This window comes from Pezoporus flaviventris, unplaced genomic scaffold (genome assembly GCF_033815535.1).
Source record: "Pezoporus flaviventris isolate CSIRO_AGI_PZ_B2104156 unplaced genomic scaffold, CSIRO_AGI_Pfla_v1 ptg000002l, whole genome shotgun sequence".
Classification (NCBI taxonomy): Eukaryota; Metazoa; Chordata; class Aves; order Psittaciformes; family Psittacidae; genus Pezoporus; species Pezoporus flaviventris.
The window spans coordinates 46,234,254-46,248,078 of NW_026892550.1; the positions used below are offsets into that span (position 1 = coordinate 46,234,254).

The following is a 13,825-nucleotide window of genomic DNA, read 5'->3' on the forward strand; positions in this document are numbered from 1 at the left end:
TTATCCCTTGTCCTATCACTACAGTCTCTAATGAAGAGTCCCTCTCCAGCATCCCTATAGGCCCCCTTCAGATACTGGAAGGCTGCTATGAGGTCTCCATGCAGCCTTCTCTTCTCCAGGCTGAACAGCCCCAACTTTCTCAGCCTGTCTTCATACGGGAGGTGCTCCAGTGCCCTGATCATCTTCGTGGCCCTCCCTTGGACTTGTTCCAACAGTTCCATGTCCTTTTTATGTCGAGGACACCAGAACTGCACACAATACTCCAAGTGAGGTCTCGCAAGAGCAGAGTAGAGGGGCAGGATCACCTCCTTTGACCTGCTGGTCACGCTCCTTTTGATGCAGCCCAGGATGCGCTTGGCTTTCTGGGTTGCAAGCGCACACTGAAGCCCTCTCATGTTCATTTTCTCATCAACCAACACCCCCAAGTCCTTCTCTGCAGGGCTGCTCTGAATCTCTTCTCTGCCCAACCTGTAGCTGTGCCTGGGATTGCTCCGACCCAGGTGCAGGACCTTGCACTTGTTATGGTCAAACTTCATGAGGTTGGCATCGGCCCACCTCACAAGTGTGTCATGGTACCTCTGGACGGCATTCCTTCCCTCCAGGGTATCAACTGAACCACACAGCTTGGTGTCATCGGCAAACTTGCTGAGAGTGCACTCGATCCCACTGTCCGTGTCAGTGACAAAGATGTTAAACAAGACCGGTCCCAACACCAATCCCTGAGGGACACCACTCGTTACTGGTCTCCTGCTGGATAGCTGATCAGTGGAAACATAAGGTACATCAACCATTAACTGCATTTTAGTTAGACTGCTAGAAAAAAGACAACTACTCCCTGTTATTAGAAACATTGTTTGGTCAATGGTGGGGTTTCTTCCATAGATACTCATGGTGGAGCTGAAGTGTTGAGGTAACTGAGGACATCTTGGGAGGGATGGTGGAAATCTGTGAGACTAAGTTTCCAAAGTGCCTGAGGCAGCAATAACTGAAGTTCCGAGAATGGTGCTCAAGGCTTACTAGAGAGCCCTGCATTCCCCCAGTTTCCACGGTACCTGTAACTCCTGTTCTGGAATTCTTCCTTCTCCATCCTTCCCCCTAACTTTCTGCAAATGCTTAGCATATGTTGAATAGAAAAAGACCATTATCCCTTTTCAACATTTTTCTCTGATACCATGAACAAACCACATAGCATAGGAATTTTTTTCAGTATTTAAATAAATGACATCAGGTTTTGTTTTTATTTGAATTGAGGAGAATGAAAGTGAGGAAGTGCAAATGATTTTATCTCCATGGCAGATGTATATTAAGTCAATAATGTGTTCATTATTTAAAGTAAGTTTATTTGAATTTACTTTTTAAATTTGTTTCAGTTGTCTTCCTCTCAAATTTTCACGTAGTGTTTTTCACCACTGGAATCCTTATTCAGAGTTACACTCGGAAAGCATTTTTTATTAGAGGGTATTTGTGAGGTACAAACTCTTCACTGTGCCTCCTCCTGGCCTTTAAATATATCTACAGGCTTAAGCAAAGATTTCCATTTGTCACATTCCAGTGTGGCCAGTGTAAGGTACTGGATGCTGTAAAGAGTTAGTAAGAATAGCTGGTTTCTAAATAGGAGCTCAAATTCTTAGCATTATCTAAACTGAGGATTAAAAAGTTATAGTTTTCCACAGGTTTCCATTACATTTCCTATTCAGCCTACTGTGCATTGTACATTATTAAACAGTACTGCTCTGACATGCCCCCCAAAGCAGCAAATTAACATTTCTTGTGAACTCTGTTCTTTTGTGGAAAAGTAATAATGACTCAAGCAGCTCCAAAAGTTTCTCAGATGAATCAGAATTTATTACTCGTAAAATGAATGCCCATTACACTTTCTGATACTGTGCATAAATTGTCATTTAGAGAAAAAAGAAGGGCCTTTTTTAGTGTTATGGGTAACAAATCTGTGACTTGCGTGGAGAATATGAACACATGCAACATATGAGTGACATAATTTGTGAGACTTTTGCTTCACTTTGCTCATCAGCTATTGTTCTCTTTATGGACCTTTACTTTTGACTCTTAAAGTAAATTTTACTTTAGTTGTGATTTGTAGTAAACTTAGTAAAGTTTAGTTGTGATTTGTTTCTCTCAGAAGAGAGAAAGCCCATTCTAGTCAGTGAAAAGATGAGCCCTGCCTTGTGCTTTGGATCTGGTTCAAAGCTTTTTGAGTTACCACTTTTAGGGAAGTACTCATGTGCCAACGTCCAACCTAATCAAAGTTGAAATTGCTGCTGGTGTGTTGTTGTTTTGTAGGTTTGGCTGTTGTGTTTTTTTTGTTTGGGTTTTTTGTTTGTTTGCTTTGGTTTGGTTTTCTTTGGAGGAGGGAATGGTGTTGGGGTTTTGTTCGGTTTGTTTTGTTTTTTTTTGTTTGCTTTGGGTTTTTCTGTTTGTTTTACCGATTCAGTTTTCTTCCTCCTTAAGGCTGACTTAGTTTGTCTTTTCTGAAAAATCTTGTTTCTTCCTCGTGAACGAAATACTTACATTTTCTAGGTATACAGGTGTGCCTGCTAACTAGACTCTTGGCTCAAAGAAGACATGCGATCAGGAGAATTATGCAAGGCAGATGTGGTGAACTTAATCTAACTACAGTAACTAAGGAGATGCCTTAAGAAAGGATTCTTTCTGAAGAAAAAGGGTTGCTCAACATCCATTTAAGCTTCTAAAAGGACTCCTAGGTCTTATCAATGACTTTTGTGAATTTAGGATATAACCGCTATGTTGGAGCAACTCTGATTTCTGCATTATGTCTCTAGTGTGACTAGAAAAAAACAAAGAAGAAAGTGTATTAAGACATAAAGTGGGGATTTAGACTAGTCTATAGGAACATACTTAACGTTTCTGGGCAATTCTCTGCCTGTGCAATGGGGATAATGTATTTAACTACAGCACAAGAAGTCTGAGGATTAATCGGTTAATGAATTCCTTGTACCCTGAGCTTAAAAAGTGTGCTCTAAATGTTTTCCCATAGAAATTTCTCCACTACCTGAAAAGAGAGGAAGAAAAAAGCCAGTTCACTGCTTTAAAGAATTGTGAGAATTCTATCAAGAACACAGATAATTAAAATAATATTAATAGATTTTTAGGTCTTCATATTCCCCTTGAGGCCAGGTGTCCCTGTTTTTTATCTTTTTTTTTTCTTTTCCCCTTCAAGCAATGTCCCTGACTCAGTTGTCAAAGACCGAGAAGCAGAAGTGCCCACCTAGCTTTGAACTTGATACCTGCAGTGGAGTTACAAGGTTAAATAAATGGGGTGGTTGTCGTGTTGGTCTTTCTTCCTTTTTTTTTTTTTTTTTAAGCTGAGCATAACAGTTCAAAAAGATCATCTTCCCCCCGCCCTTTCCTCCCCTAATGTATTTTTAGGCTGTATGCACTCCTGCCTATGTCTCTTCCTTAGTCCCAGTTGAAGATTTCAAGGGAAATGAGAGCTCTATTTTGTTTCTCCCTTGTATTGCAGATAGGGGGAGGAGGTGGTTATTAGAGAGAAGCGCTCTCTCTCGCTCGTTCTCTCCGTCTCTCCCTCTCTGGCTGATAGCACTTATCTCTCGCGCTCTCTCCTTCTCCTAGGTGATCCATTTCTAGGCAACGTGCTGGCTGCTGTCGGAGCTGCCAGCTCTCTCCGCATCCCACCAGCAAAGCAAGCTCCAAAAGCAACCAGCAGACCATCATCTGCTCCTTTCCTCTCCTCGCTCCGGTCACTCCTCCTTTCGCTCCTGCCCTGTCCAGCCACTACCTCCCGCGACAGAGACAGCACGCTGGGCTTCCTTTGCAGATTGCCTTTTTTATTTTTTCTTCCCCTCCAGTTGTGGGAAGCAATTTTTCTAAGAGAAGGGTGTGGGGGGGAAACCTCTGCATTACTATCTGCATTACCTTGAAGTTCAGTTTGTTTTTTGGCCTCCGGGGGGGCTTTTCCTGCAGGAATCTGGTTGCTGGAAGCGGGATCGGCTGCTCTCCCGGTTGCCCGCTCCTCCCCCCTCGCTGAGGGCGAGCTCTTTGCTGCGGGCTCCCGGGGCTTCTCCGGGATTTGTGTGTGTGCTTCTGTGTGCGTGTCTGCGCGCGTGTGTGTGTGTGTGAGCGTGTGCGTGGCGTGGGTTGGAAGTTGCTGTGCAGCAGCCGGGACCGAGCGGATCCCTGGACCCGGCGGAAGGATGGGGATTGTCTGACCAGCAGCAGCGGCTGCTGCCCGCGGCGGCGCCCGGGCTGGATGGATTTGCTGCCGGCGCTCCCAGCAACTCCGGTGCTGCCCAGGAGCCCCTCCAAGTGAGGCAGGGGTTCGCCGAAGAGCGAGGCGCTCCCAGCCCCGACCTCGCTCCCTGCCCAGCCGCTGCTCTGCGCCGGCCACCGGGATTTACACGCTTCTCCGGCGGCACCTCAAACTCTTGGGTTTCCTGCGCCGCGCTATCTTCCGCGGTGGCACCGCTTGGTGAAGAGATCTGTTGTTACAAAGCCTGGACCTCCAGAGGAGATGGAAGTTTTCTCCCTCATCCTGGTCGTGTCCGTCTGTTGGACTCGAACCTGGAAAGCGGCGATTGCAGATTCAATCATTCATATCGGTAAGGGGGTGCTGTGACTGCTAGCGCTGCTGGACACTTTTCCAGCTTTCCTTTGCAACCTTCCCTCTCTTGGCAGGCTTCCCCTTCCCTCCCCCGCAGCCCCCGCTCTCTTTTATCCCTTGCTTTTTTTTCTGTTTGTTCTTCTAATTGCTTTCCACCAGGATCTTGGCCGTCCTCTTTTCCCCTACCGCTCTGTGTAAAGGTTTCTTGTCGGCGGGGTATGTGCGTGCTTTAGACCTTGAGGTTTTGCGCAGCTGTTGGTCTGGGGGGGAGGGGGACAGAGCTCAGGCACTTCCCCGGTCCCTCCTGCAGCCCCTCAGCTCCAGCTTGTCTTCCTCCTCCTCCGGCTCGCCCTGAAGCAGGGGAGACCCCAAGCCTTCCCGTATTGAAAAGCCTCCCCCTTGCCTTTCTTAATCCCCCATCCCGCCTTCCTCTGTCGCGGCGGAACAGGTGGTTTGGCAGTGTGAGCGCTTCCCCTCCCGCAGGCGGACAGGGGCGTGGGGCTTCGGCCACCGCACACCTCCCTCCCGAGCCGCTACCCCGCCGGCCAGGTGGCTGCCTCCCGGGGCCGCGGCGCCGGGGAAGGGTAGCGGTCTACCCTGGCGCCGGCGGGTGCAGGGGGGCAGCTGGAGTAATGCTGTGCACAGCGCTGCCCGCGCCCCCAGCCCGGTTTCTTCCCGCCGCCCGTCTCTGTTTTCTCTCGCCATGATCCGGAGTCACCTCCGGCCCGGCAGCCCTCCTCCCCGGCGAGCGTATCCCTGGTAAGCGCCGGGCCCCGCCACCGAGTGGCGGTTTGTTCCCAAGACTGGCGAGAGCCGGTCGCCCCCCTGCGCCGGCCGGGGATGCGCGGGGAGGGGAGGCAGAGGAGGGGAGAGCGCTTCCCCCTCGGCCGCTTGCCTATCTGCAGGCACCGCACGCAGGCGGAGCGGGAGCTTGGAATCGCCGGGAGGTTGGGGGGGGCTGCCCCGGGGAAGGTGCATTTGGGGGCAGGGTCCCGTCAGCGTTTTGGGGAGGTCCCCGGGGAGGTGCCAGCCCCACTATGGGGCAGCTGCCGCTCCCCCCGGGGTTGGCTTTATAAATATGTCTGCCAGTGCCTGCCTTGGGGATGGGTAGCGACTTTCTGTGGAAGGGAACGCGGGAAGAACGTTTGTAAAGCCCGGCTGCCAAGAGCTTTCCTGCAGGACACCGATATTTGGGCAGCGATGTGCCAGCCCCTCGTGTAGCTTCCCCCACCCCCCTTCGTGTAGTCCATGGGCTACCGCTCCGTTTAGGTACTGCAACTTTATAGGGGTCAGTCCTTAGGGCTTGTGTGCGACTGAAGCATCAGCTGCTGCTTAGGGGAGGCAGTGCCTTACGCCCTCCTTTTAAAGGGAGAATGACTTGTTTTAAAAAATTCTTCCCAGTTGTAGACTGTTCAAGCGGCACTAGGTTACGTCTTAGGATTTCTTTCTTAAGAGCTTGTAACACACTGCTCAGGTATTAGGGTTTTGGGGGAAATTTAGACTGTAGCAGATAAGGAATTTCTTTGCAAATCCCCTGTCTCCCAGTCCCTGGCACCGGGAGTGGTGCTGGGCAGGCTCTATGCCTCTGCACCGGCATCGGGGGAGGCGATGGCTTTTCTGTTTTCCTCTTAATGACAATTTCGTTTATTTCACTTGTGGTGCACCCGTCGTACGGAAACATCACTAATGTTTTTTTTTTTTATATAACGCTGTCAGTGATTAGATTCTTCAACACAGTAAATCCTTACTGAAAGCAAAATAAAATACCAAAGTAGTTGCTTCACCCACGATTAATTTGTCTTGAGAGACAATTAGTACAGTTGACAACGGGATTACCTCTTTTTATAGACTGGTTTATGTCGCCATGAAAATGGCAAACTGTTAATTGTTACATGGAACTTCAAAGCTACTAAAATGAATAACTGAGAATAAATGACCTGAAATTAGAAGTATTTTAACACTAAATGGTTAGTCAGCTAAGCATTCCAACATGTACAGCTGTCAGATGAGAATGTGGCCCCTAGTAACACCACTGTATTTTGTGACCTGGCTGTTCTGACCCCTTTTTGTTTTCTTTCAGTTGTGCAGAGTAAACTTATGTGTAAAATATTTAGATATAAATAATAAACTGTATTTATTTATATGAGTTAGCAAAAGCAGTAACAGGGTACTCTGTGAACACATCAACTACAGGAGAATTCATAAAGCCACATAAAAAACTAAAATGCTCGGTTCAGGGGAAAAGAAATACTATGAGAGGTAGTACTGATGCCTTAGACAACAAACGGAATAAATGCATTCTCTTTTTCTCATACAGTGCTAAGTTATTCAAGTGGAAAATATTTTCCCATGTTTGGGAGGGGCAGATGATTGTAAAGAAAACCCTGTGTTACCTGTGTGAACCCTTTTTTTGATAGCATGTACTTTTCCAGTATAATACTCTATCTGTCTTGCCTATGTAGTGGTTGGTGTGTTTCTTGTATCAAAGTATGCTATCAACCATCTCTTAGACAATGACAGAAAATGTTACTATTCAGTGAGTAGAGATTAGCAATGTGTTGATGGCAGTGGGAGGGGTATGGTGGTGACTGGTATTTATCTATGATATGCTTGTTCATATTCCTGTCTTGTGAATGGTTACAGCTGCTGCTTTTGATCATTAGAGCAGGTCTGTGTGTATGGAAATGTGCACATTTGAAAATAAACATTTTCCTATAGCATATTTTGAACATTGGTATGGTTGCTTATATAGTATGTATGTTTCTGCTGCCCTGCTATTATAAATAGGAGCTGGCAGTTCAGAAAGACTACATTAAGCACTCGCGTGAAAATGTTAAAATGAATCGACTCCACCGTAATTTTCCTTACTCCTATACAAAAAAGGGGCAGGGTTATCATGTCAGAACTGTGCAATTCTGTATTATACTGCTTTCTCTCAGCCCATGCATTGATTGAGTAATTTCATCAGCTCCACATTACTTGATTGCTTAGAAGTTTCCTAATGATCTGTATGCTGTAGGAAGAATCTGAAAGTCGTGAGTGGAATGGCAATGATTTTGTGTTTTATGAGGCTATTCAAAAAGTCGCTCTGATTTATGTAGCTCGAAAGCTCCAAAGTCTCTGAGATTAGCCACGCTGCCTGATATTTTCTTCATACATCAGTCGTCCCACACTCCTCACTCCCTAAACAGGGGTTTAGAACAGTGCTTTAATTAAGCAGGGATTGGGTGACATTCCTTGTCAACTGCACAATTTGTACACACTTTTTATCCTCTGCAGCTGATGGTCTCATGCTTTTATGTTTCTTACTTTGTTCTCATTTTTTTCCTCTTGACATGTACATAGTAATACATCTGTATGTGCATATGGATTTCCTATTTTGCCTATAGAAACATATATGCAAATACGTGTGCATTAGGTGCAGGAAAATCACCTAGGATAGCAGTCACACAGAACAGGTACAAGAGGTTTTGCTGAAAAAAATACACTAAAGTATTTTTAAAGGCTAATTCAGTCCTGTGCAGTTGCATACTGCTCCTAGCTTTTTTATTTTCAATGGTAAGCTCAGACATATATTATATAGCTATATATACTATGTGTGCTTTTACATATATTTATACATATTCTTTTGATATATATTTTTATATATACACTATGTTTTTATTTTTTTTTCTGAGAGAGAAGGCTAGATCTGCTCTTCACTTGCACATCTCAGCTTTTAGACTTTGGAGGCCTGGACTGCTGCATTGCCTGTGTTAGAAAAGTTCCCAGCATTGCTGTGTCCTGAGTTTTGGCTTATATTTCAAAGCTGTTCTATACCATAATAATAATATCAGGGCAGTTCCACCATGAGGTCTTACTCCTGTTGATATTGGTAGTGTATTTAAAATGTCTTTTTTTTTTTTTGGTAGGGGAAAGGGATTCTTCTAGCTTGGTGGTATGAACATCCACATTTCTCCTTGTAAGCTGGTGTACTACAGTGCGGTTCGGCTTGTATTGTGCATTGGTAATAGGAGTTTAATTTGCCGTGTTATTGGTAAAGCCTCATTGGAAGATGTTGTAGTGTATGGCACTGTGCATTACAGTATTCTTATATGCAGTTTGTAAAGTGCAGGACAAGCGAGCAAAACTTATTAAAAAAACCCAAATAACTAGCCATGTATCTATAGTGTCTACAGATGAGGGTTCAGGGCTCTGTCTTCCCTGCTGTAGAACCTGCCAAGGTTACTTGCTTATTTTAAACATACAATGAAGACCTGGAGTACAGCATGCTGTGGCTTAGCAGCCAGTGGGTTTTGTTAATAGCTATGTTCTACCTAAATGCTTGGCATGCATGAAGTACTTGGTGTTTCTATGTGCACTATTTCTCAGACTCTCCCAGGTGCTTAAATTTGTGATAGTATTTCAGGCCCTGTAACATGTTTTAGTGCTAGTTACTCTGCAGCTAGAGAGGGATAATTTTGCCTGCCATAGATTACGGCTTGCTATCCTCCAAAGGCATATTTGCCATTAGATGTCACTGCTTTCTGGAGTGTTTCTTAGTGATCTCCAGGGCCTGATCCAGAGCCTGTCATAATCCAGGTGAGTCGCTTAGTTGACTTCAGAAGATTTTAAACTGAGCCTGTGGATTGCTGACTACAGCAGGCAGCTCCTTTTCATGTTCTTAAATAATTCTTAGTGTTATTTCAAGTTCTTTGTCCTTAATAAAGGGGGGGGTGGGGGAAGGGAAGGCAACGATCCATTTTCAGGTGGTGTCCTAACAAATGCCCGCCATGGCAGTAACTGCTGCTGCTGTGTGCTTTCAGATGAGTACTTATGGATGCACAGAGTCTTTATTCTCACAATGCCATCTTTGAAAAAACACACTGGAGAAAAATCTTTTTAAGACTGTGACTACATAAACCTACCAACTAAGGTTCATTTAACTTAATGAACAAAGGCATTAAGTATGGTTCTCTTCCACTCCCTGGCCTTGTAAAGCAAGTGGTATTGGCAGGAGATGACTTTTGTAAGCCATTAGGTTACTCCCTAGATATAGTCTTGCATTTACTTTTCTTTCATGTGATATATAGGTATCTATAATCTGCCATGACAGTCTGTTTTTTGCTGAAATTTACTGGGGGCTTTTGCCTTTTGAGGTTTGTATTTTTGCTCTTTGTTGCTGCCACTCCATTGCCTGTTCTTTTGTCAGTATGCTAACAATGGTTTTAAACATAGTTTATGTGAAAGAGTAGTTCTATTTGGCTATGTGTTTCTAGCTATTTTTTCTAATTACCTGAATTCTATATGATAGCATACACTGTCTCCACACTCTCCAGTTTGTGGTTTACATCATCAGTGTTTAAAACATTTATTACACACAAACAATTACTGTTTGGACTTAAGAACAATCATTGGGAAAAGGAAACAATGTTTATAAAATGATCTGTAATTTGAGGAAATAAGAGAAAATAATCAAATTCAGAAACTAAATTACAATACATGATAGCTTAGTGTGTGGAAAATCTTGATTTCAGGTGGTACACTGGTAATGAAGCAAATTAGTGTACCTTTCTGCATCTATAAACTCAGATGTAACTTTTTTTTTTAATAAGATTTGAATTACTCCAGAAGGAGTAATTTATTATCTGTGTTGGTGACATTGGAAGAAAACTTTGATTTCAGTGGCAGGCTTGGCATGTCTGTGGAAACCTGAATGGCTTCATACCTGAATGGCCTTACAGTTCAGTTCATGGCTCTGGTGATGCTGACACTCATCTCTGAGAGTCCCAGATACACTCATTTGTTTGTGTTATCTAGAAGTGCCAAGAGGCAAGCATGACAATCACAGTAAAGCATAATGTGCAGTTTGCCAGCAAACTGTCATAGTGGGTAGGAATTGGGCATGAAAGCTCATGCTTCTCTGGGGCATTTTGTGTCCTAAACTGACTGGCAATGGGCTTCTTACTGGGCTTCTTGGATAGAGATGCAATTCCTCTGCTGCTGTGATGTTACTTTATCTTCCTCCACAATCTGTTATGTCCATTAGTAAGAAGGAGTTGACCTGTTGCTAGTAGTTACCAAAATGAGCTATATTGGCCTTTCTCAGAGTACTGTTGACCATGGTTTCTTTGCTGATCCAGGCTAGCAGACAATTGGAGATGGTGCAATACTAAGATGATGCAATGTGATACTTGGCACATAATATGTGCTAAATGAATATCCAGTAAGTGTGGTGCTGTTCTAGTTAAACCATCCTTGACACCAGGTAAGGAGGACCTGGGCAAAATCATCTGGGTGTGGTTCTTAGGTGGCTTGTGCATTTGAAGCAGCATGCAGAGAAGAGGAAGTGCTGTTGTCTGATGTTACAAAGTAGAATTTAATTGTGTATTCTTGATGTAATAATTTAAACATAGAGACTAACGTGAAAGTGTTTAGAGGAAGAGTGGATGAGGAAAAGGTATCTTTTCTGCCATATCTTTCTGTACTTTGGTCTCTTCCCATGAGCACCAGTACAGCAATTTCCTCTGCTGTTCTTCATTACAGGAGTGAGGCTTTGGTTTCTAGGTATTGTTGGCTGAGCAGTTGTGAAAGATGGTGGAGTAAGGGAAAGAATCTCTTGTATCTGCAGCCACTATAATTAATAATGGTTTATGTGACTTAGAGAGTTATAACTGATCTGTATAACAGGAAGGACACAGGCTGAAATTGGAGGTTAGTAGATAAAATGTACTGGTGTTTGGATGACAGTTATGAAACTTGGCAAGGGAACAGGCTTGAAATTGTGCAGTGCTGTAATTTTGTAAGGTTTGGAATTTATACCCTAGTTTCAGTGATAATATACTTAATTCAGAGGAGGAGCTATTTCGAATTGTATTGTACCACAGAGTGCACTTCAGCTGAAGTCTTGTTCCTGCTTTGGTCTGGGGTAACCACATCAGCTTAAGGAAGGGCTATGCTGTGAGCTCCAAGTGTTGCACTAAAAGAACAAAACAAACGCAACACATAAAAAGTGACACTTAATGAGAAAGGATAATACATTAACTACAGCATTTCTCTGTAGCATTACAGTGGAAGAGGCGGTACAGGAACATACATTGTAGTTTTAGTCAACTGTAAACGGAAGGATTTGTAAGTACAGGGTTAGATTTAAAGTAGATTTCTATTGCACACTTTAGGTCTGGAATGGTGGGGGATGAGGGTAGAAAAAGAGATAAAAGGAAAAAAAGTTCTCTGAAAGTTTTGCTGGGTTTATCTGACCAGCTATGCTCAAGAGGAAATTGAAAGAGAAAATTAGTAAAAATGCAAGGAGGGGAGGAAAATAAGATATCAAAGGAAAGAGCCAGTAGTTCTTTGTTTCTGTTTCTCTAGGAGCTGTGTAATGTTCCTGTAAGTGCTATGCTAGATGGAAAAATTCTGACCCAGGAAGGGGAAAATGTGACGATACAGAATTTAAATGAAGAATTATATATGTATTTTAACCTATTAGATAACACTCTGTGCTGAAATGCTAATTATTCCTAATTGTTATATTTACTTTACTCATGAATAAAATATCACATATCTAATAAAATATGCAGTGAAAATCACTGTAAAATCCCTCTTGGAGTCTTTCATGCAGATTTAAAGGATTTAATCTCTTTATTTCTTCATTGCTTTTTAAATCATTAACTTTCTATAATCAGTTGGATTGCTAAGGCCAATATCCAGTGAACCTAACGATAATTGCTTGTTTTGCAGCATGATTTTTTGTTAGACCAACCATATCTTTCTCAGAGGCTTAAATTGAGTTGGTGATTTCATTATAATAATTCACTTGTGATAAATCAAAATCAAATAGCACCACTCCGGTGCTGTGGAAGGTAGCTCTGGATGAGAACCTCAGAGAGAGCAGAGGATGACATAGCAGCAGACCTGAATGCCAGGCCTGAATTTGCTATGCTTTCTTTTAACATATATGTCATTCACAAATGAGCACTCTCAGAAATCTGCTTTAAATAGAGAAATGAAAATGTGCACAGGACAGCCTTCCCTGCCATGGGACTCTGCCTGAAAGCCTGCGTTCAGGACCTGGACCTGATGACAGACAGTAACTTAATTTGGTTTTAAAGCATGCAGGAGCACAAGTCTGACTGACTGCCAGTTGAGCTTAGGCGTCTGAGCTATTGATATGTTTTGAGGATGGCAGTTGTCTTTCTGAGGTGACAAGACTATTGCAGAGTTACCTCACTGACAGCAATGAGTACTAAAAGTGGTCTGGTAGGATACCATCGGTTGAAAGCATGCCATGGGGACATCTGCAGACCAAACACTATTAAGCAAGGATATTTGTTGATGTGTAGACTTTGCATTTTTTCAGTCTTTCTAATGTCCAGCTTAAATGTTTCAGAATGTTTTTAAACCATTTCATGTACTGGAGAGTTGTTAAAGGGAAAAAGCAAGTGGAAAAGATCTGGTTCTCACTCAGAGAAGCCACTATAGTGTACTGGCACTGTACAGCCAGTATATGGTACAGACTGTGTGTTAAGTGGCAGGTGGAAGGCAACAGCTCTAATTGGTCATATTAAAATACACATACTCCCCTCTTTCATTATTTTTATCCATTTCTTCCTCTCTTACATTCCAAGTTCATGACAAGAAGTTGTGATGGTTGCTGTGTTCTATACTGTTAAATACCTGGTTTTCTTTTTGGTTTTGTTTGTTTTTTTTTTTTTTTTCCCCAGTCAGAAAGAATAAAGTTAAACATACTATAACACAAATATCTGTTATTTGGACAGAAAAGGCTGCTTTTATTTCTCTGGAATTCCACTTATTTGACCTCTTTTGAGACAAATGTACCTCCAAAAGTTGGTTATCATGCTTAAGGCTAGTCTTTCTTCACTTCTCCCTTTTGTGAGCATATAGACCCAAGCAGTATTGCAGTATATCCACTAATGTATTTGCCATAATGATTTTTTAAATTTACTGCTCAGGTACTACCTAAGTTTCCAGGTCCATGCTACAGGTTAATACAAGCAGTGGGGTGTGTATTAACATATGCATACACAATGTATAAACACACACTTTTTTAGAAATCAGAGGGTTTATTCTTTTTGAAAATACTTCACTGAATTTTCTTTGATTTGGGATGACATTGGTTTGTGCCTTAAGTAACAACACAGAGATTTGGGAGGCTTTTTACTTACAGGCAGGAAGTTATAGCATGAATACAAATAATGAAGTGGCTCCCCACTGTGCTAGAAGCTGCAC

The 13,825-nt window shown here is 43.1% G+C and overlaps 1 protein-coding gene across 2 annotated transcripts in view; it reads left to right on the plus strand.

Annotated features, from left to right (window-relative positions):
* The first annotated feature begins 3,898 nt into the window (after positions 1-3,898).
* GRID2 (glutamate ionotropic receptor delta type subunit 2) overlaps positions 3,899-13,825 on the plus strand; it is a 729,516-nt gene continuing 719,589 nt past the window's right edge. For both annotated transcript variants that reach the window (XR_009747555.1, XM_061477352.1), the window contains exon 1: positions 3,899-4,595. Coding sequence is in view for 1 of the 2 variants with exons in the window: in XM_061477352.1 (XP_061333336.1) it covers positions 4,508-4,595 (88 nt within the window). In the remaining variant the exon portion in view is untranslated. The remainder of the gene's footprint in view (positions 4,596-13,825) is intronic.